The 23,426-nt window shown below is 38.0% G+C and overlaps 1 protein-coding gene across 1 annotated transcript in view; it reads left to right on the top strand.

Annotated features, from left to right (window-relative positions):
• The window catches only part of IL1RAPL1 (interleukin 1 receptor accessory protein like 1), a 1,106,570-nt gene extending 1,087,541 nt beyond the window's left edge, over positions 1–19,029 (top strand). Inside the window, exons 8-10 of the mRNA XM_037131092.2 lie at positions 142–285; positions 17,700–17,870; positions 18,311–19,029. Of these exons, the coding sequence (XP_036986987.1) occupies positions 142–285; positions 17,700–17,870; positions 18,311–19,029 (1,034 nt within the window). The remainder of the gene's footprint in view (positions 1–141; positions 286–17,699; positions 17,871–18,310) is intronic.
• The last annotated feature ends 4,397 nt before the right edge of the window (positions 19,030–23,426 follow it).

Below are 23,426 nucleotides of genomic sequence, written 5' to 3'. Positions count from 1 at the left end.
ATTTTCCTGCAAAAGGGGAAGGGGCTGGGGCGATTCATTGCCCATATCTGGTCTTACCCATAAAATTGTGAAATCAAGTTGAATTTATGATTTTCAACGTGAAAATGGTCTAATTCTCTCTTGTGGGTTTTTTTTTCCTAGAGCTGATGTACACAGTTGAACTTGCTGGAGGGCTTGGTGCTATCCTTTTGCTGCTTGTTTGTTTGGTGACCATCTATAAGTGTTACAAAATAGAAATCATGCTTTTCTACAGGAATCATTTTGGGACTGAGGAGCTGGATGGAGGTAAGAAGAGTTCCCTCTTCTCATGTTTTTTCTGAATATCCTATATTTGTCTCATTAAGGGGAAAGAAACATTACCCACAGAACCAGATGGCAGCTCTTATAATCTTTCCATGTCCAGTTTATAACTTCACTTTTCATATGAAACTGTATGTGTGATGCTTTGGAGCCAATAGGTATTTTCCTCTGAAAATTGTAAAGCAATATCTATCCTTTGTGGACTTGTATTCTGTACAGCACTTGCGAATTACAAATGCTGATTGCAGTGCTGTCAGTGTTCATTTTCTCTCACCTTGTAATCAGTACTGAAAGGCCAGCTTTACTTTTGTATAGGTAAAGAGTGTCTCTTTTAATTGTGTTCCCTGGCCCAGTAGTTTGAAGTGAATCTCAATTTGTACCTTGTTTAAACTGATCAGCTATAATAAACTGTACTGAGTATTTTAGAATTCATCCAGCAGTCTTTCAATCCTGTTTATTTAGCTATATTTAGACAAGCTAATTTTCGTTCCAAGTGTGGACCAACAGATAGGAAACTGCACAAGCACATTGTTTCCATGATTATACACCTAATAGTTTGACTCAAACTGGACAAGTAAATATTATTTTCATGGAAATGGTAATTGTTATTTGCCTCTGGTCAGTCATAAATATGCATATAATCAAAGAGGAAATTTCTTGGGCTCCTTAAACCACGTGTTAGATGACTTCAGTTTTTTCCTTCTTGGTCATTTGAGAGTGATTCATATATAAGGCAAACTTGTAATATAGAAAGCATATGCAAATTGACAAATAGTGCAGATGATAAAGGTTTCTTGATCACATTTATACACTGTTTTTTCACTGACCACCTGTTTTGCACTGAATGATACAAAGGAGGATGAAGCAATTGCCCACACTACCACATTTCCAGGATCCTCTGGCATAAATCCACAGGTAGAACTATAAATGGTCAGATTTGTGAAGGAAAGCAGTTTAATAAACATTCCTAACACTCCTCTCTATTTAACTTGCCCTTTTTTCCATTAGGGTAAAGTCTGTGCTGTAGCAAAACTATTTTTTTTATTTTAAGGGCTGATTTGCCTATTTGTTCTTTGTTCCTAATTTTCTTGCCAATTCATACAAAGTATTAATTTTTTTGCCACTGCTTGAAAGAATTATGAGGAAATTGTTAATGTCAGAGCTTTTGTTGAATGGGTACCAAGCAATGAGCTAGGAATTCTTAAAATTATTCTTGCTAAGCCTCAAAAAATTCTGAGATCAATTATCATCTCCATTTTACTGATAAGGCAACTGAGGTTCCTGGAAGTTAAATGTCTTACTGAGGAAGATAACACAAGTATTACTGTACGTAGCCAAGATGGGATTTGAAAATATGCCAATTTCCAAAGCCTTTATTTTACTAAGCACTGAGTCCATAGTTTTAAATTATATTTTTTTGATTATGCTATTATAGTTGTCCTGACTTTTTCCCCTTTACCCCCCTCTACCCAGTACTCCCCACTCCCTCAGGCAATCCCCACACCATTGTTCATGTCCACAGGTCATGAGTATAGGTTCTTCAGCTGCTCTTATATCCTATACTGTACCTTACATCCCCATGACTATTCCGTAACTACCTATTTGTGCTACTTAATTCCCTCACCTCTTCACCCATTCCCCCACACCCCCTTCCATCTGGCAACCATCAAAACACTCTCCGTATCTATGATTCTGTCTCTTTTCTTCTTGTTTCCTTGTTTGTTTTTTAGACTCAATTGTTGATAGATACATATTTATTGCCATTTTATTGTTCATAGTTTTGATCTCCTTCTTCTTCTTAATTAATTCCCTTTAACATTTCATGTAATAGTGGTTTGGTGATAATGAACTCTTTTAGTTTTTTCTTGTCAGGGAAGCTCTTTATCTGCCCTTGGATTCTAAATAATGGCTTTGCTGGGTAGAGAAATCTTGGCTGTAGGTCTCTGCTTTTCATGACTTTGAATACTTCTTACCAGTCCCTTCTAGCCTGCAGAGTTTCTTTTGAGAAATCAGCTGACTGTCTTATGGGAACTCCCCTGTAGGTCCTACTAACTCCTTTTCTCTTGCTGCTTTTAAGATTCTCTCTTTATCTTTAACCTTTGGCCTTTTAATTATGATGTGTCTTGGAGTGGGCCTCTTTGCAAACATCTTATTTGGGACTTTCTGTGCCTTCTGGACTTGCATGTCTATTTCCTTCACCAAATTAGGGAAGTTTCCTTTCATTATTTTTACAAATAGATTTCTAATGTCTTGATCTTTCTCTTCTCCTTCTGGCACCCCTATGATGCGAATATTGGAATGCTTGAAGTTACCCCAGAGGCTGCTTACACTGTCTTCATTTTTTTGGAGTCTTTTTATTTTCTTGTTGTTCTGATTGGTTGTTTTATTCTTCTTTAAGTTCCAAATCATTGATTTGGTTCTTGGCTTCATCCATTCTACTGCTGTTTTGCTGTAAATTGTTCTTTATTTCAATTAGGGAATCCTTTGTTTCTAACTGGATCATTTTTATGCAGCTGAGGTCCTCACTAAGTTCCTTAAGCATCCTTATAACCAGTGTTTTGAACTCTGCATCTGACAGATTGCTTAACACCATTTCATTTACCTCTTTTTCTGGAGTTTGATCTGTTCTTTCATTTAGACCATGTCTCTTTGTCTCCTCATTTTGGCAACCTCCCTGTGTTTGTTTCTATGTATTAGGTAGACCTGCTTTGACTCCCTATCTTGGTAGTGTACCCTAATGTAGGAGGTTTCCTATAGAGTCCAGGAGCACAGCCTCTCCTATCACCCAAGCTGGGTACTGGAGGTGCGCCCTTCATGTGGGCTGAGTATACCCTTCTCTTGTAGTTGAGCCTTGTTTGATATTGGCAGATCAATAGGAGGGATTTACCTAGGCCGGTCAGCTGCAAGGACTGCCTGTGTGACCACTGACCACCAACCTTCACCCTCAATGGAGGATCAACCATACAGGAGCAGGGTAGTGGTGCTGTGATGTGGTCTGTAGCTATCCATTGTGTGTGCTGGCCCTGGGATTTCCTAGGTGGTGCAGACCAAGGTCGGCCTTCACATGTGTTTCCCTGGGGCCACCGTGCCTGAGCCATAAATCAATCTGAGATGGCTGATACTTGTGCCAGGCTTGGAGATTCCCAGGTGAAGCCAAGTTGTGAATCAGGCTGGCTGCTGCTAATGCCGGGCCTGGGGTTCACTGAGGCCAGCTGTTGCTTGTTTGAGAGGATTTAGGAAGCTGTGAAGCAGTTGCCAAGACCAGCCATTCATATGGAAAAGCAGCTTGGGTGGGCCTGTAAGTTGGGTGTGGTGGACTCTCTGGGGATTTCCAACATGTGTCAGTGTTAGTCAGGTTGATGGAGTCTCAGATACAGCACCTGCTTGCCAGTTCTGTGGGTGGGGTGTTTAGAAAATGGACAATGGCCTCTGCTCACCTGGAAGCCGGATACTTCAGTTTTTTTCTGTATACCACTGGTACCTTTCAAGCTGCTACCCTGGCACTGGAGCCAGAGGGAGTGAGTCTGAATAGGTGAGTCCATGCATGTGTTCTTTAAGAGGAACTGCTTGGGGCTCCAGAAATTTCTTCCACTGTCTCAATCCCCACTGTTTTTTGCAACCACAAGTTGTGGGGACTTATCTTCCTGGCACTGGAACCCTGGGCCGGGGGCCCTAGTGTGGGGCTGGGACTCCTTGCTCCTGACATATCCGTCCCAAGGTTTTGTCCACTGCATGTGAGTGAGGGACCAGACCATTCCACATCTGCATTCCTCCTACCAGTCTGGATGGATGTGGTTTCTTTAATTTCATAGTTGTTAGACTTCTATTGAACTTGATTTCTGATGGTTCTGAGTAATGGTTGTTCTACATGTGTCATTTTGATGTGTTTGTGAGAAGAGGCGAGCCATGTCTACCTGTGCCACCATCTTGACCAGAAGTCTCAAGTCCATATCATTTTTAACCTTTTTTAAATTTGGACTTTCATTATAATCTAAAGAGCTGCTATTGTTTGCACAGTTGGCACAATAGAAGATATTTGAAAGAGCAGATTACCTAAACTACTCTCACTTGATCTATGAACCCTATTTTGAATGTTTTATTTTGTGTTCTGAATTACATGAATGATGTTACCTAAACTATCAATTTCCAGTAGTTTTTATTTGTTATGTTCTAAATGATAGAAGATTCTGATGGTTTAGATGCCTATAAACCTTAGTCACATCCCCTTGGATCTTTCCACACATGCTGTCTTGGTCAAATCATTATCTAATCTTCCAGTGATTTTTCTGACATGATCAAATTCCCATTTTTCCTGGCTTTCCCTGAAGTCCTCTAATCTTCTTAAGAAAAGATAAGTGTTAGGAAGAGACCCCAGGCTTTTTATATTCTCAACCTAGCTTTTTAATATATGGAAATTGAAAGTGAAAGCTAAGCAATGTCTTCTTTACCTTGACTACCTTTTTACCTCCCCTGTAATGGGAATACATAAAATAATTTTGGAAGTAAAGAAAGGCAGAGTGTGAAGAAAAATAGGAAAAGAAAGTTTAGCTAATATTTTGAAATAATGTCTTACTACGGTGATATAATTATAACAAATCCACTGACCATTTATTGAATATTTATCAAATAACAAATGCAGTGTTGACTATGTTTTGATATTCAAAGAATCACACAACCATAAAGACAAAAGTTAAACCCAGGTCTAAAGAACTCCAAATCTTAACAATTTCACCCATTGTATCAGAATAGGGGAGGGAATATTTGGCATCAGAGATACATTCAGCCAGTACCTTGTAGGCTATAACAATAAGCATTACCTAATGCTATCAGTTTTATAGTAGAAGGATTTGATTTTTCCAAGATAGAACACAATACTGCTTTGCTCTAAGATAGAACACAATACTGCTTTGCTCTCTGGGTTTGCTCACATCACTTCCTGCCCCACTATATAAGTTTAAATTTTGTTGTTGCCCTTGGACTGAGGCCTTAGCACTTCTAATTCAGCAACACCTCTATTTTGGTTTATTCTTACAACCTTATCTTCAATTGCCTTTATGCACAAATAACTCCTAAATCTTAATGTCCTTTTCTGAATTGTCTTGTTTCAGAATCAATTTTTTCTTTTATAACTTATTGGCTATTTCCACCATATAAGTCCCAAAGATCTGGAGATAGCCAAACTCGGCTTTTAAGTCATCCTCCACACTTTCTTTTCATCCTGCTTTTTACATTTTATTTTTTGTATCATCCTCTACCTCATTTGCTTCACTTTCTCCTCATTTGCCAGTTCAAATTAGTTACCAAGGCCAGTTAATTTTACCTCTTAAAAATAGACTTTTCTCTCCCTTTTCATTGCAACTTCCTTGTCCAAGCTTCCTACACCACCCTCTTGGCCTTCATTCTCTAGCCCTCCATTGTATCCCCTACACTGGGCAGACTTCTCTCTCTCAGTACAAATTTACTGTGATTCTTTGGGGAAAGAAAGTGTGCCTTGCCTCTATATTGACCCAACTTATATTTGCAACTTGCCACCCCCATGGAATCTGACCATGAAGAGCTCCATTGAGGGGCATATGCTGGCCTTTACACAAGCACAACTATTGAGAACTGACCCACGACAAGGCATTGTGCATAATTTTCAGGTCCTTTGGGTAAATGAGGTAATGATAATGGTTAAGGGTGGGAGACAATTAGCTACTCCCCGACCACCTTGATTCCATAATATAATAAAAGAGAATTTGGACAAATTCTGTTGCATATATTTGCATTTATTAACAAACCAGCATGTAAACCATCCTGTAAACTTGAAGATATTCTCTCTGTTATGTTCCCTCCAAAAAACCTTACAGGAAAGTTTTCTTGAGGAAATATGATGTTCCAGTGGGAGGATTAAGCTAACTATCTAATGATATCCAAGGATATTCTCCATCAGGACACAGGCCATGAATTCCCCCTATTCTTCTTCAGTTCTTATGGCTTGAACTAATAATAAGATAATAAAATTAGCACAAGACTAGATTAACAATAGAAAAAATGGAATATATCTGAGTTAGAAGGATCATAATATGATTCTCAGATCATGAATTCAAGCTCCAAGATATGATCAAACCAGCTATCTTTTGTACATTTTAGGCAAACAAGTTTGTGACAAATTGTTAGGAGAAAAAAGTTAGTGCTTATTAGAAAGGAATTGAAGTTAAGTTTGGGTATTCACTAATGAGAAATTTAAACAAAGTAGTAAATTAGAAAAGAGGCAACAAGGTTTGTTTATGCAGATTCTTGGGCTCTTTGTTGGGTAACTCCAGCAATAAGTGGTGTCTTCCAGGTGTGGGGAGGATATCTTTCATGTGGGAGATTTATCTCCTGCTTTTAGAGGGACAGAGATCAGAGTCTTCTTGAACTGGCAATTTCTCAAGTAACTTTAATCCAAAATAATCAACATGCCACTGTGGGATATCATGGGGTGCCTGTCCTGGGCCACAAAATCAAGCCTGGAACAATTTCCCTAAATGGGAAGGCCACTGGCCCCACTGCACTCTTGTAGTGGTGGATGTGCCTCTAAATTATGTTAAGTCTTGAATAGCACTAATTTCACAACAGAGATTCCATTTCCAAGATCTGTTATACTTAGTAAAAAGCCACTAATTTTAGCAGTGTAACTTGATTTCTAATATATCCATTTTGCTAATTAATGAGGCATCTACTTTTGATTCAGAAATAAAGATAGTTGAAGTACTTGTAGTGGCTGCCTCTGGAGTATTACCTTATTCTAATTAAATGCTGGCCAACTATCCTGATAAAGATAACCTGCTGTCTCTAGAGCAGACATAATACTAATACAGAATCTCATCTTTTTTGTTGGAATAATTACAAATAAAACATAGTTATCCTAACACCCTCACACACCTTTACTTCTCCATGCTTCTGCCTAGGGCTTCACTGGCACTGTAGTTAACAGTTTGTATAACTCTAATCCTTTCTTCCTTCCTTTCTGTTTCTTCTTCCTCCCTTCTCTTTCTGACTTTGTCTTTCTGTCTCTTATACACAGTTCATGTTTCCCCTGTAACTTATAAAGATTTCTCTCATGATTTCAAGGTCTGGTTATTTTCTCCTTCATTGATACTAAAATGACTCTACAGTCACATTGATATTATAGCTCTTTTCGCTTTGAGTAATGAGTGCTTACTTGCGAGTGCTTACAACTTGTAGGGCATTGTGAATTCAAGATTTCATCTCTCTACTTCTGTGAAAGGAAAGCTCAAAGACAAAGTCATGAAGAAAAGAATTATTACTTCCAAAAATTTGCAAAGGTGTCTAGATTTTAGAACTGGCTCTATAAATAAAAGATATAATTGCTATTTAAAGAAAAACAAGCCTATAAACTTATAGGTAGTCTTTTAATAGAAGAAAATAGCAAGTAACAATGCTTACGTCATGATTATATTGGTAGATGTCAGTAAGGTACTGCATCAGTTTTCGTTAGGATGTAGCTTATAAAAACAGGCTTAAGACTTCATTTTGGGAGAAGGTTCTAGTGCAAGACAAGTGATTCTATTTTATGTTTGTTTTTCTTAGAGTGCAAACTGTTTCATTTTTGTTTGTATACCTCTGACTATGCAGTATAAAGGGCATGATAAGTTATAATGATGGCAGAACAAGCTCATAAGAACACTATAAATGCTAATGCAATTCCTAGTTTCAAGATAAAGAAAGAGATCACTAGGTTTTACTTTGGGAGTTATTACAGGTATTAAACAAAATGAGTTAGGGCAATTTTTAATAATCTTCACCCCTCAACCCTTGGAAAATGTAAACAGTTGTTCCATTTCAAGTGTCTGAAACAAATTGATATCTATGCAGTCGGAGGTCACAGAGTTTATTTTTCTTTCATTTTCAATTATAAGTTTACCATTCATTATCTCAGGAATTACTGTCCTCATGTGCATCACTGAAACACAATACTTCTGAAAATAATTTAGAAACCCTGCAGGCCTTTGTTTCTGTTCTTAGGTACTGATGATTATTAGATCATTTGCATATATGTTAACAATCCAAAATGTGCATTTGAGTTTCAGAAGGCGAGACCTGTAGTTGTTTTGGGTATACAGTGTGCCCAGTTGTAGGCTGTTAAGTGGTAGGAATGTAATTTTCTTATCGCAAATCCTGTGTTCCCTATATATCACTCTGCAAACTCTACACACTCTTAGGACCTCTAACATCTATGCTGCCCACTGACCTCTTAAGGAAATTAGTGTCTACCGAACACCTACTTTGTGCCAAGAAATTTGCTCTATGATGGTGACTCATTTAATCCTAGATATCTCCTTTAGAAAGGTGCTATTTTATAGATCAGGAAACATAGTATCAAATAAGTTTAAGAAAAATAATGGCAGGCAAGATTTGAGAGCTCTGCTGCTTTTTTTCCTTCAGTATATTGCACCATTAATATTTAAATTAGTGCCACATTTCAGTGTTGGAGACCCAATGGATTTCAATAGTTCAGAAAAGTACCAAATAACAAAACATGTACCAAAGCATTGCTTGTTCCCGAAGCATTCCTTGTAAATAAATTACAAAAATGAGAAAGAAAAAAAAGCATGTAAACTAGAATAATGCAAAAATTTCAAAGTGCAAAACTAAAGCAGCCTTATTTTGGAAAATAATCATCAGACATCGCATGGCAGAAATAAAGTGAAAGATAAAATTTACTAAAACAATGACATTCGATGGTCATAAAATGTAAGTATTAAGCTACCAATATCAACTCTCAATTATTCAATAGATGTTTAAAGGTTAAAATCTCCCAAAGACCCAATGTCAATCTCAAGACATTTATATTGTCACTAAATCTCTGTCCTAGCCCAGATCCAATGGAGCCACCACCTGCATATTGAGAAGGGAGCCTTAAATCTACATTTTCTTAAAAGCTGTGTTGTTCTAAAAAGATCCATGGATCCACCCTGGCTGGTGTAGCTCAGTGGATTGCATGCTGGCCTGTGAACCAAAAGGTTGCTGGATTGATTCCCGATCAGGGCACAGGCCTAAGTTGTTGGCCAGGTCCCCAGTAGGGGGTGTGCGAGAGGCAACCACACATAGATGTTTCTCTCCCTCTCTTTCTCCCTCCCTTCCCCTCTCTCTAAAAAGAAATAAATAAAATTTTTAATAAATAAATAATTTATAAATCTTTTGGTTTCTTAAGCCACTGAAAGAGCATTGACTAATATCCCCTCATTTGTCAAAGAAAAGTATTTATCATTTTTCAAAATCACTTTTCATTCTTTTTTAAAAATTTGTTATTGATTATGCTGTTACAGTTGTTCTATTCCCCCTTCATTCCCCTCCACCCTACCCCCCCATCCCCACCATTACCCCCCCTTTAGTTTATGACCATGTGTCTCAAGTTCTTTAGATTCTCTATTTCCCATACTATTCTTGCCCCCCATCTATTTTCTATCTACTGTCTATGCTACTTATTTTCTGTACCTTCTCCCCTCTTCTCCTCCTCCCACTCCCCTGTTGCTAACCCTCCTTGAGATCTTCATTTCTATGTTTCCACTCCTGATCTAGCTGTCCTTTTAATTTGCTTTTGTTTTAGGTGTGGTTGTTAATAACTGTGAGTTTGTTGTGCTTTCACTGTTCATGTTTCTTTAACTTCTTTTTCTTCGATAAGTCCCTTTAACATTTCATATAATAAGGGCTTGGTGATGATGAACTCCTTGAATTTGATATTATCTGAGAAGCACTTTTTCTGTTCTTCCATTCTAAATGAAAGTTTTGCTGGATAGAGCAATCTTGGTTCTAGGTCTTTGGATTTCATGACTTGGAATACCTCTTTCCAGCCCCTTCTTGCCTGTAAGGTCTCTTTTGAGAAATCCGCTGACAGTCTGATGGGGACTCCTTTGTAGGTGACTATCCCCTTAGCTCTTGCTGCTTCTAGGATTCTCTCCTTCATTTTAATTTTGGCTAATGTAATGATGATGTGCCTTGGTGTGTTCCTTCTTGGGTCCAACTTCTTTGGGACTCTCTGAGCTTCCTGGATTTCCTGGAAGTCTATTTCCTTTGCCAGACTGGGGAAATTCTCCTTTATTATTTATTCAAATAAGTTTTCCACTGGTGGCTGTGCCTTTTCCCCTTCTGGTACCCCTATAATTTGGATGTTGGAGCCTTTAAAGATGTCCTGGAGGTTCCTAAGACTCTCCTCATTTCTTTGAGTTCTTGCTTCTTGACTCTTTTCTGTTTGGCCATTATTTGCTTTCTTCTGCTCCACTCCATTGATTTGAGTCCCAGTTTCCTTTTCATTGCTATTGGTGTCCTGTGCAATTCCATTCATTTCTATTAGTTTCACCTTCATATATTTGTCTAATTTGTGGCTATAATCAACCAGTTCTGTGAGGATCCTGATCACCAGTGTTTTAAACTGTGCATCTGAGAGTTTTGCTATTTCTTCATCACTTAGATTGATAGGCTCTGGGGCTTTGAGATCTTCTTGAGCCATTTTTGGTCTGTTTGTGCCCTTTAAGTGTGAGGAGCTGAGCCTTGGACTCCCAGGTCGCTGGGTTGTGACTCTGTATGTGGTGGTGTGGTCAGAGCGGGGAAATGGCGGCACCCTCTGCTGTTTTGTGCCGCTGGGTGAGGAGCAGAGCCTCAGGTGGTTCACCAGGGCCAGGCCACTCAGAGTTGCTGGGGTATGACATTGTATGTGGAGGTGGGGTCAGAGCAGGGAGATGGCGGCGCCCTCCCTGCTGGGTCCTAGTCCAATCACAGACTCCCTGGCTTGTCTGTCTGTGCAGGAAAGCACGACCACAGTCAACCCGCAGCCCTGCTCCCTTGCTGTTTCCCCACGGTCGCTCGCTTGGTCGCTCTCTCGGTCTCTCACTAGGTCCAATCCTGCGCCTGGATTCCACGCACCTGGATTCCACGCGCCTGAGTCCGTCTGACTGAGTTTTCCTGTGCAACCCCACTCCACCAGCTGCTGGGTTCACCCCTTACCAGTCAGGCTGAAGAATTTGTTGTTAACAGACTTTTGAAAAGTTCAATTTTCTGTGTTCTGGCTATGTTTTCTATTGCTAATATTTAGTTGTCTCTAAACTTGGTTGTGTGAGAAGGCAAGGCACATCCACCTATGCCTCCATCTTGGCGGAAGTCTCCACTTTTCATTCTTGATACACAATTCCATGTATCCCTTTGTTCATCAACATTTCTTACTAATAATATTTTAAACTCTTTTTTATTTTCTATCTTTTTAGAGTCTAAACATCTTTTTTCCCTCCAATATTTTAATAAAAATACAGTAGTTAATTCAGTCAATTGAAGGAGAAAATTCTACTGGACCCATTGCTTTATTGGGTCAACCTACCTTCAATTGCATACAAAAATCCTACACTTTTACTTTCCTCCCCACACACTTGATGCCATTGTTCTCATAGTTTACATCTTTTAATATTGTGTATTCATTAAAATAAGTTATTGTAGCTAGTTATTTTAATATGATTAATTTTTGAACTTTTGTACTATAGATAAAAGTGACTTATACGCCATCATTACCATACTAGGCTACTCTGAATTTTACCATACATTTACTTTTATCATAGAGTTTTATATCAATGTTTTATATGTTTTCATGCTGTTTACTTAGTGTCCTTTCATTTGAACTTGAAGAACCTCCTTTAGCATTTCCTGTAAGGCAGATCTAGTGCTCATTAACCGCCTGAATTTTGTTGGTCTGGGAATGTCTTTATCTCTTGCTTATTTCTGAAGAACACTTTTTCTGACTATAATATTCTTGGTCAAAATTTTTTCTTTTTTCACTTTGTGTATTTCATCCCATTTTCTTCTGGTATGCAAGATTTTTACAGAGAAATTCACTGACAGCCTTATGAGAGTTCCTTTGCATGTGATGAGTGATTTTTGTCTAGCTGCCTTCAAAAATTCTCTCTGTCTTTGACATTTAGCATTTTTCCAGTTCTTTCATTGTTGTCCAGTTATAGTTGTCCCAATTTCCCACTCATTGCTCTCCCCTGACCCCCACCCCTCATTCCCTCAGTCAAAGAAGGAACTACTACCCTTTGTGACAGCATGGATGGAACTGAAGAGGATGACATTTAGCATTTTGATTATAATGTGTCTCAGAGTAATCGTATTTGATTTGCTCTTGCTTGAGGTCCTTTGAGCTTCCTGTACCTGGATGTCCACCTCTCTCCCAAGATTTAGGGAGTTTTCAGTTGTTATTTCTTTAAATAAAACCTATGCCACTTTTTTCTCCTTTTTTCTTTAACTTCTATAATGTGAAGTTGTTTCACTTGATGGTGCCCATAATTCACATAGGCTTTCTTTATTTCAAAAAACATTTGTGCTGCTCCATCTAATTTAAAATGTTTTGTCTTCAAGTTCTCTGGTTTTTCTTCTGCATGACCATGTTTGTTTCTGAAGCTATCTATTGAATTTTTTTAGTTCTGTCATATTCTTCAGCTCTAGTATTTCCACTTAGTTCTTTTCAATTGTTTCTATTTCCTTATTAAACTACTCATTTTATTCATGCATTGTTTTTTCTGATTTTGTTAAATTGTCTATCTGGGTTTTTTTCTTACATTTCATTAGGTTTCTTTAAGGTGATTATTTTGAATGTTTTCTCAGGAAAACTGTAGATCTCCATTTCTTTGGGTTTGTTTACTGGAGCTTTATTATTTTCCTTTGATGGTGTCATATTTTCCTGATTCTTCTTTATCCATGTATCTTTGCATGGATGTCTGTGCATTTGAAGGAACAAGTACCTTGTCCAGTCCTTACAGACTGATTGCACCAGGTTATCTTCTTCTGTTTCCCAAGCCAATGGGATTACCTCTAGAATTGCAGTCATGCTGGGTTGGAGCTAGTTTTAAGGATGTTGCTGGGTCTGTAGTAAGGTCCATGGTTGGCAGACTTGTTACAAGAGGTTCAGGTAGACAAGGATCTTGAATGGATGAGTGTGACTGCTTCTAGTACCTGCTCAGTAGACTATCACTTGGACAAGTGTGTACTTCAGGGCCCAGAGTTGACTTCTTAGTCAGCAGGCCTATTACTACCTGGTGTATGGATGGGTATGGTTACAACCAAGTCCCTCAAAGGGGTCCTGCCTGGTCATTGGATGGGACCCTGGGTGGGCAAGACTGGCTCTGGATCATGGCTGAGAGGATACAGGCAAGGGATGTCTTATTTGACCATTTTACTGGCATCACTCCTGTTGTTCACTTTTTGTGTGTGTGTGAAACCTAGCAGTCAGAATCTCTTGAAAATCATAGAAAGAGTAAATCAATGACTATATTTGAGTTTATGAAGGTTATTACAAAGAATATATACATCAGCTGTTTTCCATCTCTGCAGTGAATAGAATTTAGTTGAGGATTTAAGTTAGAGAAACAACTACTTAGAGAATAAAGTTCAGAATAAGAAATATACTCAATAGTACCCTGATATGACTATTTATTTATTTATTTTTAATTTATTTAATTGTCCAATTACAGTTGACATTCGACATTATTTTGTATTAGTTTCAGGTGTACAGCACAGCAGTTAGACACTTATATAATTTACAATGTGATCTCCCAATAATTCTAGTGCCCATCTGGCATCATACATACTTATTATAATATTTTTGAGTAAATTCCCTATGCTTTACTCTACATCCCCATGGTTGTTTTATAACCAATTAGTACTTTTTAATTCCTTCACCATTTTCACCCCCAACCCCCCTCCTCTCTGGAATCCATCAGTCTATTTTCTGTATCTATAAGTCTGTTTATATTTTGTTTGTTCATTATTTTTTTAGATTTTACATATAAGTGATATCATATGGCATTTGCCTTTCTTTGCCTGGCTTATTTCACTTATCATAATACCCTCTAGGCCCATCCATGCTGTTGCAAATGATGACTAACTATTTTTATACTGTTTATAAACTTAAGTTGACTTTAAAAGATCACCTACCCTTTAATGGTGATCTATGGTTCTAAAATGTCACTTTTTTCAACGTTTCTTCAGTCACAGGAAGCTCATACAGACTAGTCAATATATGTTCTTACAGATATTTTTAAAAAATCTAACACGTCACCCAAGCTTCATCTTCAGCTGGTAGTTGGGGAAAAAGGAGGACACCTTAGAATCCATGATTTTGAGTCACACTACTGAATTTATTGTAGTATCTGGCACAGTGTTTGCAGTCTGATAACTTTCAAATCCAGGGCTTGCTTCCAGTGGTAAATAAATGTCTAGTCCATTATTGCACTGATGTAAACTGTGGGAAGAGGAATTAGATATCAATCAAGTGTGTCATTGATTTGAGGATGCTGATGCAGCTGCTCACAAGGGTCTGTTTAGCCACTTTTTCTCCCAGGATAATCTGCATGCAATTTCTTATTATCTGAGAGTTATTCCATCCACATGACATAAAGACATAGAAAACTGACTGAGGACATAGCACCAATTCCTGAGGTTCACTTAAGCTTGCTATAGTTACTTGTATATTCCTCTAGACAATAATCTATCCCCTTTTGGATGGAAGTGTGGATTTCAGTTATTTTATTGAGAGCACATGCCCTGTCATGTAAAGACCAATCATCATGGAGCTGAAACTACACTGTTTAGGTTTTGTGGTGCTCTGGTCAATTACCTGGCTGCTGACTGCAGTTGTTTGATGTCTTTGAGATTTCTAGATGCCTATATCCTAACCTAGAAAGAGTTCCTCAAAGTATGGTCCTTGGATCTGCTGCAGCATTACCTGAGATTTTTCTATAAATGTAAATTCTCAGGACCTATTTTAGACCTTCTGAGTGAAAAACTCAGGAGGTGGGGCCCAGAAATCTGTATTTGAACAAGCCCTCCAAATCATTAGTGCTCAACTCTGAAAGCCATTTTTCCAGAAGAGTTTACAGGGACTCTGGGACCTTCCCTTGAGTCACAGTGAGAAAATACAATTCAAGACGATTCTAAATGAGCCTCACTAAACTCCACCCTCATAGCTACTAACAATTCCTTGCAGAATCCATCTAGACATGATGGAGTATATACCACCAAAGCCTTCTCTCCTAGGAAATGGCCCAGGCCTTGAGAAAATCTGTGCACTGGCTATAACATATAAGTCATGTGATACCCAAATGAATGGCCATTCATTCATTTAATCAATACATATATTTGAGCATCTACTAAGCTCTAGTCACATATCGGAGTCAAGAATCTTGTGGTCAAAGAAAGAAGGTAATGGTATAAGACAATACTGTATGTATGGGAAAAGAGATCTCCTCCAATGTAGATATCAGACTCAAATTCAGAGGAAACAAACTGTATATTTAGCTGCTGGTTTTTGACAATGGATAGGCATAAATATTTTTCAAGCTACCATAAACATAATCAGTGGTGAGGTTTGGAAACATAAATTGGGTAACTCTATGTGGAATCAAATCGGTCAGAAGGAGAAGGAAACAGAGAAGGGAGATCCACCAAAAATAATTATAACAACTGAGAAATGGCCTGACCTAGGAAGGACTATGAGATTATTGGTAAATGCAAAGGGACAAGTGAAACATGCATCTGAAATTTGGAGACTAAAGCACTAAGATTATTATGTTATTAAAATTAAAGTAAAATAAAAGATGAAGAATGGAGCTTTGAGATGCGAAGCTTGTTATTTTGTGGGTATGTTGAATGTAAGCTACATGCTGAACATGCAGATTAAGGAGTCTGAGTTACAGGTAGAAGCAGAGGACTGTTGGTAGCTCATAAGAAAGAAAACAGGATTGGACATCTGTTAGGGAGACAGCTACACAGACGTGATTGTTGATGTTATGGGAAGAAAGGAGATTTTTAAAGAAAAGTGGGTTGAGAGAAAAATGAAGCAGGCTATAGAAAACATCTTGAGAAATTATGGCATTTTATGGGTTGGAAGAGAGGCATTTGTGGAAGAGGAGGGGGAACCAGAAACTGACAGAAAATATCATGTAAGCAAAAGCGATATCCAGGTGGGACTAACCAGTATTGATGGACCAGTTGTCTACATGTCTTCTGAGTCATAAGTGCTCTGTTTTTATTGGTGTTCATAATGGTCTGGTTTTCAAATATTTTTAAGCCTAGAAAAGACAAAGGGAAAGAGTGAGGTTCTGGTCATTCCACATCCCAGACTTGGGCAAACTTCAATACTTTATAGAACTGTGGGGCAAACCAGAGGAGACAACCTCCAAGAAAGAAAATAATATATGCATGACATCATTCTACAATTTACAGTCTGGCTTAAGGAATCAACCCTCCCTCAGCATAAAGACAGTAATTAAAACTAAGGTGAATTATGAATTCTGATGTCACATTCTCAAAAAGAAATTGATGAATGAGAGACTATCCAGAAGATAAGTGACTTCTTATTCTTACAAACAATAAATGAGAAATCTGGGATGTTTTTCTTAAAAATGTAGGATAAAGATAGTACATGAGAGTGGTCATCAAATATTTGAAGTGTTTTATGTTAAAAGGGGGGAAGAATGAGGAAAGAAACAGATTTCAGAACCAAGTTTTATTCACTTATATTGTAATTTTTGATTCTTATGTTCAAACCAATTAACATGGTGAGAAATAATTTGACTGTATTTTACATGTAAAGGAATTGGAGACCAGTAAAGCAATATGCTTCTTCTGTAATAATTCAGTGTAACATACCTTCGGTCTCAAAATCCAAAAACCGACTTCTAGTAAAAAATTCAATATCCCACTGTCCAGCAAGGTGAACGTTTCTCTCTTTTTTTTAAACAGAATAAAATGCCTAAAGGCAGGATTAATTAATTAAGTGCACCATTATTTAGAGTAAGCACCCACTTTCCAAATATGTGGCTTTTTTAAAGATTTTATTTATTAATTTTTTTTTTAATTTTAGAAAGAGGGGAAGGGAAGGAGAAAGAGAGGGAGAGAAACATCAATGTGTGGTTGCCTCTTGTGCATCCCCTGCTGGGACCTGGCCTGCAACCCAGGCATGTGCTCTGACTGGGAATCAAACTGCGATCCCTTGGTTCACAGGCCTGTGCTCAATCCACTGAGCCACACCAGCCAGGGCCAAATATGTGGCTTTTTATAAGCAGTCAAGATTCTCTATGATCTATGCATCAAAAATGGTGGAAGTTAACATAGTATCCTCTTTACTGATTCTTCTCCTGCCACCTTCACAACAACAACAAAATGAAAATGTGCCCCCTTACAGCTCCAAACCAGTTCCAGAATATTTGGCACTATGAAGTAATTATTGAAAACTAACAAAGGCTTCTTTTTTTGGTCTCCCAGAAATGGGACATTTGGAGATGTTTGTGAAAAGGGGTGAATGTTTTCATGCCCTGGTAGTTTCTTTGTAAAGTAGTGACTTCAGCTTTACTCTGTAATGTTTTTGACAGACAATAAAGACTATGATGCATACTTGTCATATACCAAAGTGGATCCTGACCAATGGAATCAAGAGACTGGGGAAGAAGAACGCTTTGCTCTTGAAATCCTACCTGATATGCTTGAAAAGCACTATGGATACAAGTTGTTTATACCAGACAGAGATTTGATCCCAACTGGAAGTAAGTTAATGTTTTCATCTGAGAGTATGCATCTTCCTGGGTCTATCTGTGTAGTCATCATTTCTACACATAGTGTTACCTTCTGGTTCTTTACTTCAGAAATTGTATGTGTCAGATTCTCAAGAAAGAAATGTCATTATGTGTTGATATAAAACTTAATTTTTGACATGTCTGAGGAGTGCTATTTCCATTATTTTAGATAGCATCTCACTTGATGAGCCCTAACACTGAAAGAAACCAAATGAGAGATTTGTACTTGGAAAAATATTTCTAACATTAAAAGAAGCAAAGCTCGCGCTCTATTCAGAGTGATCATTGGCCTTTTTCATCTTCTCAGCAAACCCCAATTCTCATTTAATGTGTGAAAAAGAATCTTCTAGGGCTTTCTGGACCATGTGCTAGATTTACTCATTCTGATAAACCTTTTTTCTCTTTTGTAGCCTACATTGAAGATGTAGCAAGGTGTGTAGATCAAAGCAAGCGCCTGATTATTGTCATGACCCCAAATTACGTAGTCAGAAGGGGCTGGAGCATCTTTGAGCTGGAGACCAGACTCCGAAACATGCTTGTGACTGGGGAAATTAAAGTGATTCTGATTGAATGCAGTGAGCTACGTGGAGTTATGAACTACCAGGAGGTGGAGGCCCTCAAGCACACCATCAAGCTCCTGACAGTTATTAAATGGCATGGACCAAAATGCAACAAGTTGAACTCTAAGTTCTGGAAACGTTTACAATATGAAATGCCTTTTAAGAGGATAGAACCCATTACGCACGAGCAGGCTTTAGATGTTAGTGAGCAGGGGCCTTTCGGGGAGCTGCAGACTGTCTCGGCCATTTCCATGGCTGCGGCCACCTCCACAGCTCTAGCCACGGCTCATCCAGATCTCCGTTCCACCTTTCACAACACGTACCATTCACAAATGCGTCAGAAACACTACTACCGAAGCTACGAGTATGACGTACCTCCTACCGGCACCCTGCCTCTTACCTCCATAGGAAATCAGCATACCTATTGTAACATCCCTATGACACTCATCAATGGGCAGCGGCCACAGACAAAATCAAGCAGGGAGCAGAATCCAGATGAGGCTCACACAAACAGTGCCATCCTGCCGCTGTTGCCAAGGGAGACCAGTATATCCAGTGTGATTTGGTGACAGAAAAGCAAAGGACATCCCGTCGTCCCTGGGAGCTTGAGTAGAGTCTGCAGTCCAGTGCCTGGAACTAAATCCTCGACTGCTGCTGTTAAAAACATGCATTACAATCTCTAGAACACGAGGAAAAACAGGGTCTTGTACATATGTTTTTTGCAGTTTCTTTATAGCATCAGTGTTTTCCTGTTTTACCATGTCTCTGACCCATTACATTTTTGACTTTGTTTTATATGTCATTGGAATTTGTAAATTTACATTTTTTAAAGAAGAGACTTATGTATAGATAGAGAACCCTTCTTTGCTTCATTAGTTTAGTTTCAGAATGGGTTTCGTTTCCTTTCCTTGATTTTGTTTTGCTTTTAACATTTCCTTGGGGTGCTTGGACAAATCCATCTGATGGGACAAGGAGCACCGGATCCTCTCTTGGGTTCTACCTGGGATCAGCGGGGCCACGTGGGCCTTCAGAGAGCAGTGCGACGAATGCCAGCATTGCCATTTGAGGGGAAAGAAATGAGAACACTTGTTCATAGAAGGGCCCCGCCAATCAGAGCCCTGAATCTCTGCCTTGTTCCACCTCATTCTTCACCTCTACCCTTCTAATGGCGGCATGATGTGTAAAAACTCTGAGGAGGGGTGGGGGTGGGTCTAACTGTCTTAACATTTAATTCACTTTTCGTCAGAATACACTCCAGACCCAAAAGTGTGCTAGTCACTTGACAGTGACCGCTACAGTGTGCTAAGAAGAGAAGATCAAGGGCATGAAAATGGGGGAAAGAGTGTTGTTTCCATTTTTTAAATGAGTTGTTGTACCCTTCTATAAATATATATATATATATATATATAGAAAAACACACAACAAAACAAAAGAAACAAAAAAAACACAAAAAAACCCCAAAAAAACACAAAAAAAATTAAGCCCTATATTTGATCACTTCCTGGAAAGGCATGAATGTGTTTGTGGCTGTTTTTGTTTAATATTCTACTTCCTCTTTTCCCTCTATATTTTTTCTGCAAATGAGATTATGTGCAAATGCCAGGCAAGTTAACTCGAAAGGGTGAATCAACACAAGTCAAAATGAAATTTACACTGAAGACTTCCAAACCAAAGGGAAGGACAGGATGTGTCATCAAATGTTTTGTCACCTTGTATTATACAAAGTGTTATTTTCTAAAGAGTCAGAACGAATCCATGAAACTTATTATGGGGTCCCCTTGTACTAAGTGTTAATTCACTGTACTTACTTTTCAATGCTACATTTAGAATCCAGTGTTTGGTTTCTGTTTGTGAACATAAACAACACTTATTAATATCAGTGTTTCAGTAAGAACTCAGGAGGTCGAACATATGAATACCTACAGAAGTCAGTATTTTCAAAATACACATTTTTACACAAAATGCTTTTATAAATTAGGTAATAATGTCTTTAAAATAATTTTACTGTATAAAAACTTAGTTTTATTTTCACTGTATAATTCTGTCTTTCAGAAACAGAAAGCTGATGCTCCCCCAGAAAATTCCTCTCTACCATGTAGCTTTGTTTGAAATCAGTGACATAAGCAGCTAATATATATTTATGTTAAAGACAATGCAAAATCAGTCATAAAGGAACTTGCAGAGGGCAGAACTGTTAAAGGGAAATAGTACCTAATTAGCTTTTAGTTAAAAACAATCAATGTGATGAAAACACTGATAATACAACTTTTACATTACTTTAGTGACTCTTCGTAGGAACATTTATTCCAGTCATCGTCTGTGGCTCGTGTAGTGACGATAGTATGTTTGGTTTGTTCCTACCACCATATAATAACGAAACAAGTCTACAGTTTTGGTCACAATTCTAAGGTGTGAGTTGGCTACAAAAAGTATGAACTTCAACAGAATTCTTCAGGGAGGGTAAAATTGAATTGCAAATGTCCAAGAGATCCGTATCAGAATTTTGTAACAACACAAAGTTTTCCGTATTTGTGCGACAAGGTAAAGGAGCCTTGGGATGTGCATTGATTTTTCTTTGCTTAGGAAAAAAGTGTATTTCCCTGACAACTCACCTGGGTCTTTCTCTAGAATCTGTTCTTTATTCCCTTGCTCCCTTTGGACCTGTGTCACATTTTCACAAACCAAAACTGAACCTGCAAGGACGCATAAACTTTTTAAGGTCAGCTTTGCACATCGGGTTATTTTCAGAATCCAAGAAAGCCATTGTTTACTTTGTACAATGGACACCTGTCAGAGACTGGTGGGGGCGAATCTCATGGGACTGGATTCTCAACTCCCCCAGGGCTCAGAAAACTGTAAACATGGCAGTGGGTCTAGTTTATTTCTTTTTCTTTTTCTTTTTTAAGTGCACGATGGAAGTGTGGAATACATGTAGAGGAAGTAATCACACCACAGTCATATTTTAGGCATCCATAGGTGTTACTTTAGCTGCCTTGGGAGTTCTTTTCTTTTGTTTCTATTTTTAGTGTAGATTTAAGCACTTTGAATAGCATGATTCAGGGATTGATGGGTAATATTTGATATCTCACAACTTAAGAAATATTTTTCCTCTAATGCTTTGTCATATTTTTAAAACTGAAATAAATGGAGAAGCTATCTATGGCTTTAGAAATATTCCTCCCAAGTATCCCTCTATCAGCTCCATGTGAGAACAAATGAAGGAAACTGTCGTGTGTTCACATGCTCTCTGTTTAACAAAATTTATGTTAGAATTCACAATAAAAAGAGAAAAAAATGTATTTTCCCTAGTGCTTAGGTTTCATCCTTCTCTTTATTTTTTTTTCCTGTGGGGGCTGTTGGGGATAAGCATATTCTAGTTTTCAAAACACAGTTGAAAGTGTAAACATTTAGCCAAGCTGAGGGAGAGAATGGTCCCCTGGACTTGGACATGTGTGATGTTTGGTATTGCCTGCTTTTGTCCATCATAGCTCAGGCTCCGAGCAACACATTATGGATTCAAGAGTTCATCTGGTTCTTTAAATGTAACCTCTACTTGCTGCCTATGAGTGCCCTACCCTTTATACTGGTGCTCAAATCTTTGCTTATTTAATTTAGAATTCATTCCTTAGATTTTCTATGGGCAGAGAAGAAATTTGTATCTCAAGCAGCCAGCTGATTTAAGTTTAGATATATTCTTTAAGATAAATCTGAGACGCGAAGAGTTAAGAAACTTGAACCTACTATATTTCTAGAGCTAAACACCCAGTTCAAACAGTCAACCATTTTCAGTTTATTACTTTCTGGATAATGTATGTTTTTTAACCCTATTGACTTAATTTTAAATATCCAGATACTGGTTTCTTCTTTATTTCTTTATTATTTAGTATTTTATAACAAGAGGAAATATTAACTGAGAGCCAATCCCTAAACTCTGAGTTTTGTTTATACTAGAATAGTCATTAACTTTGACAGATACTATTTATGTAAATTAAGATCACCATTTCTAGAAAAACATTAATTCATACATTTGTACATTACTTTCTGGTTCTGGGATGATACTCTAGTTATCCTCCCTCTAAGAAGTATTTTTTTAACTTGTGCTTAATTTCTTTCCATTTTTTCAAGTATCGTTTATGCTTATATCATTAGTCCCAGAAACAAAAAGTGTATTGAAATTCAAAGGAGACTATTGGTATTCTACAAGAGAAATGGCTAAATGGAACTCAGTAAATGCACAGACACAGAAGAGGAAAGTCCCTTACCATCTGTGGCTTGGTCATTATTCCCATTTTTGTCAGAGCTGGTTAAGAGAGGTAAAACATTACATGGGTTAAACATCCTACCTACAGATACACATACCTTCTCACCGAAGAGGTTTTTTCACAATATAGACAGTTATTTGAAATAGTTGATGCAACTGAGTTCCCTAAAAGGAGAAGCGTGTCAATGGAAGCAGAGCTCTTCCTTGACTTATCACAAACACTTTCCACCTTGTGAGCAAAGAAAGTGACTAACAGTCAAATTTTAATTATCTGGAACGATAGACCTTCCTTAAATTGGGGTTCAGGGACCCCTTGAGTCTATGAAAAAAATGAAAGGAAATCTTGAAGTCCTTGAAATTCCAGACAAGATGGTGCATGTGTGCCAAACATCCACCATTCACTATGTTTTCCTGGATGTCATAGTCAAAGACATCCATCATCTAAAAAACTACTGATGTTTGCATTTAGAGCACAGTCTCAGAAACCGGCACTCAGATAAACCACATCATTTGCGGGCACTGTTATGGCTACTATTTCTCACGTCCATTCATGAAAATTCACTGGCTGCTTATTGTTCTTTTAACAAAGACATTTCCTTTTCTAATTTACCCTGACCTATGGGAGACTTGGTTTACTGTGAGGAAAGCTTTTGTACAATGACAAGTAATTCAGGCCCAGATAAATGAGAAGTAACTTACTATGAT

Source organism: Artibeus jamaicensis, unplaced genomic scaffold (genome assembly GCF_021234435.1).
Source record: "Artibeus jamaicensis isolate MK-2021 breed Jamaican fruit bat unplaced genomic scaffold, CSHL_Jam_final scaffold_1283, whole genome shotgun sequence".
In the NCBI taxonomy this organism is placed as follows: Eukaryota; Metazoa; Chordata; class Mammalia; order Chiroptera; family Phyllostomidae; genus Artibeus; species Artibeus jamaicensis.
This window is presented reverse-complemented; position numbering and strand designations above follow the sequence as displayed.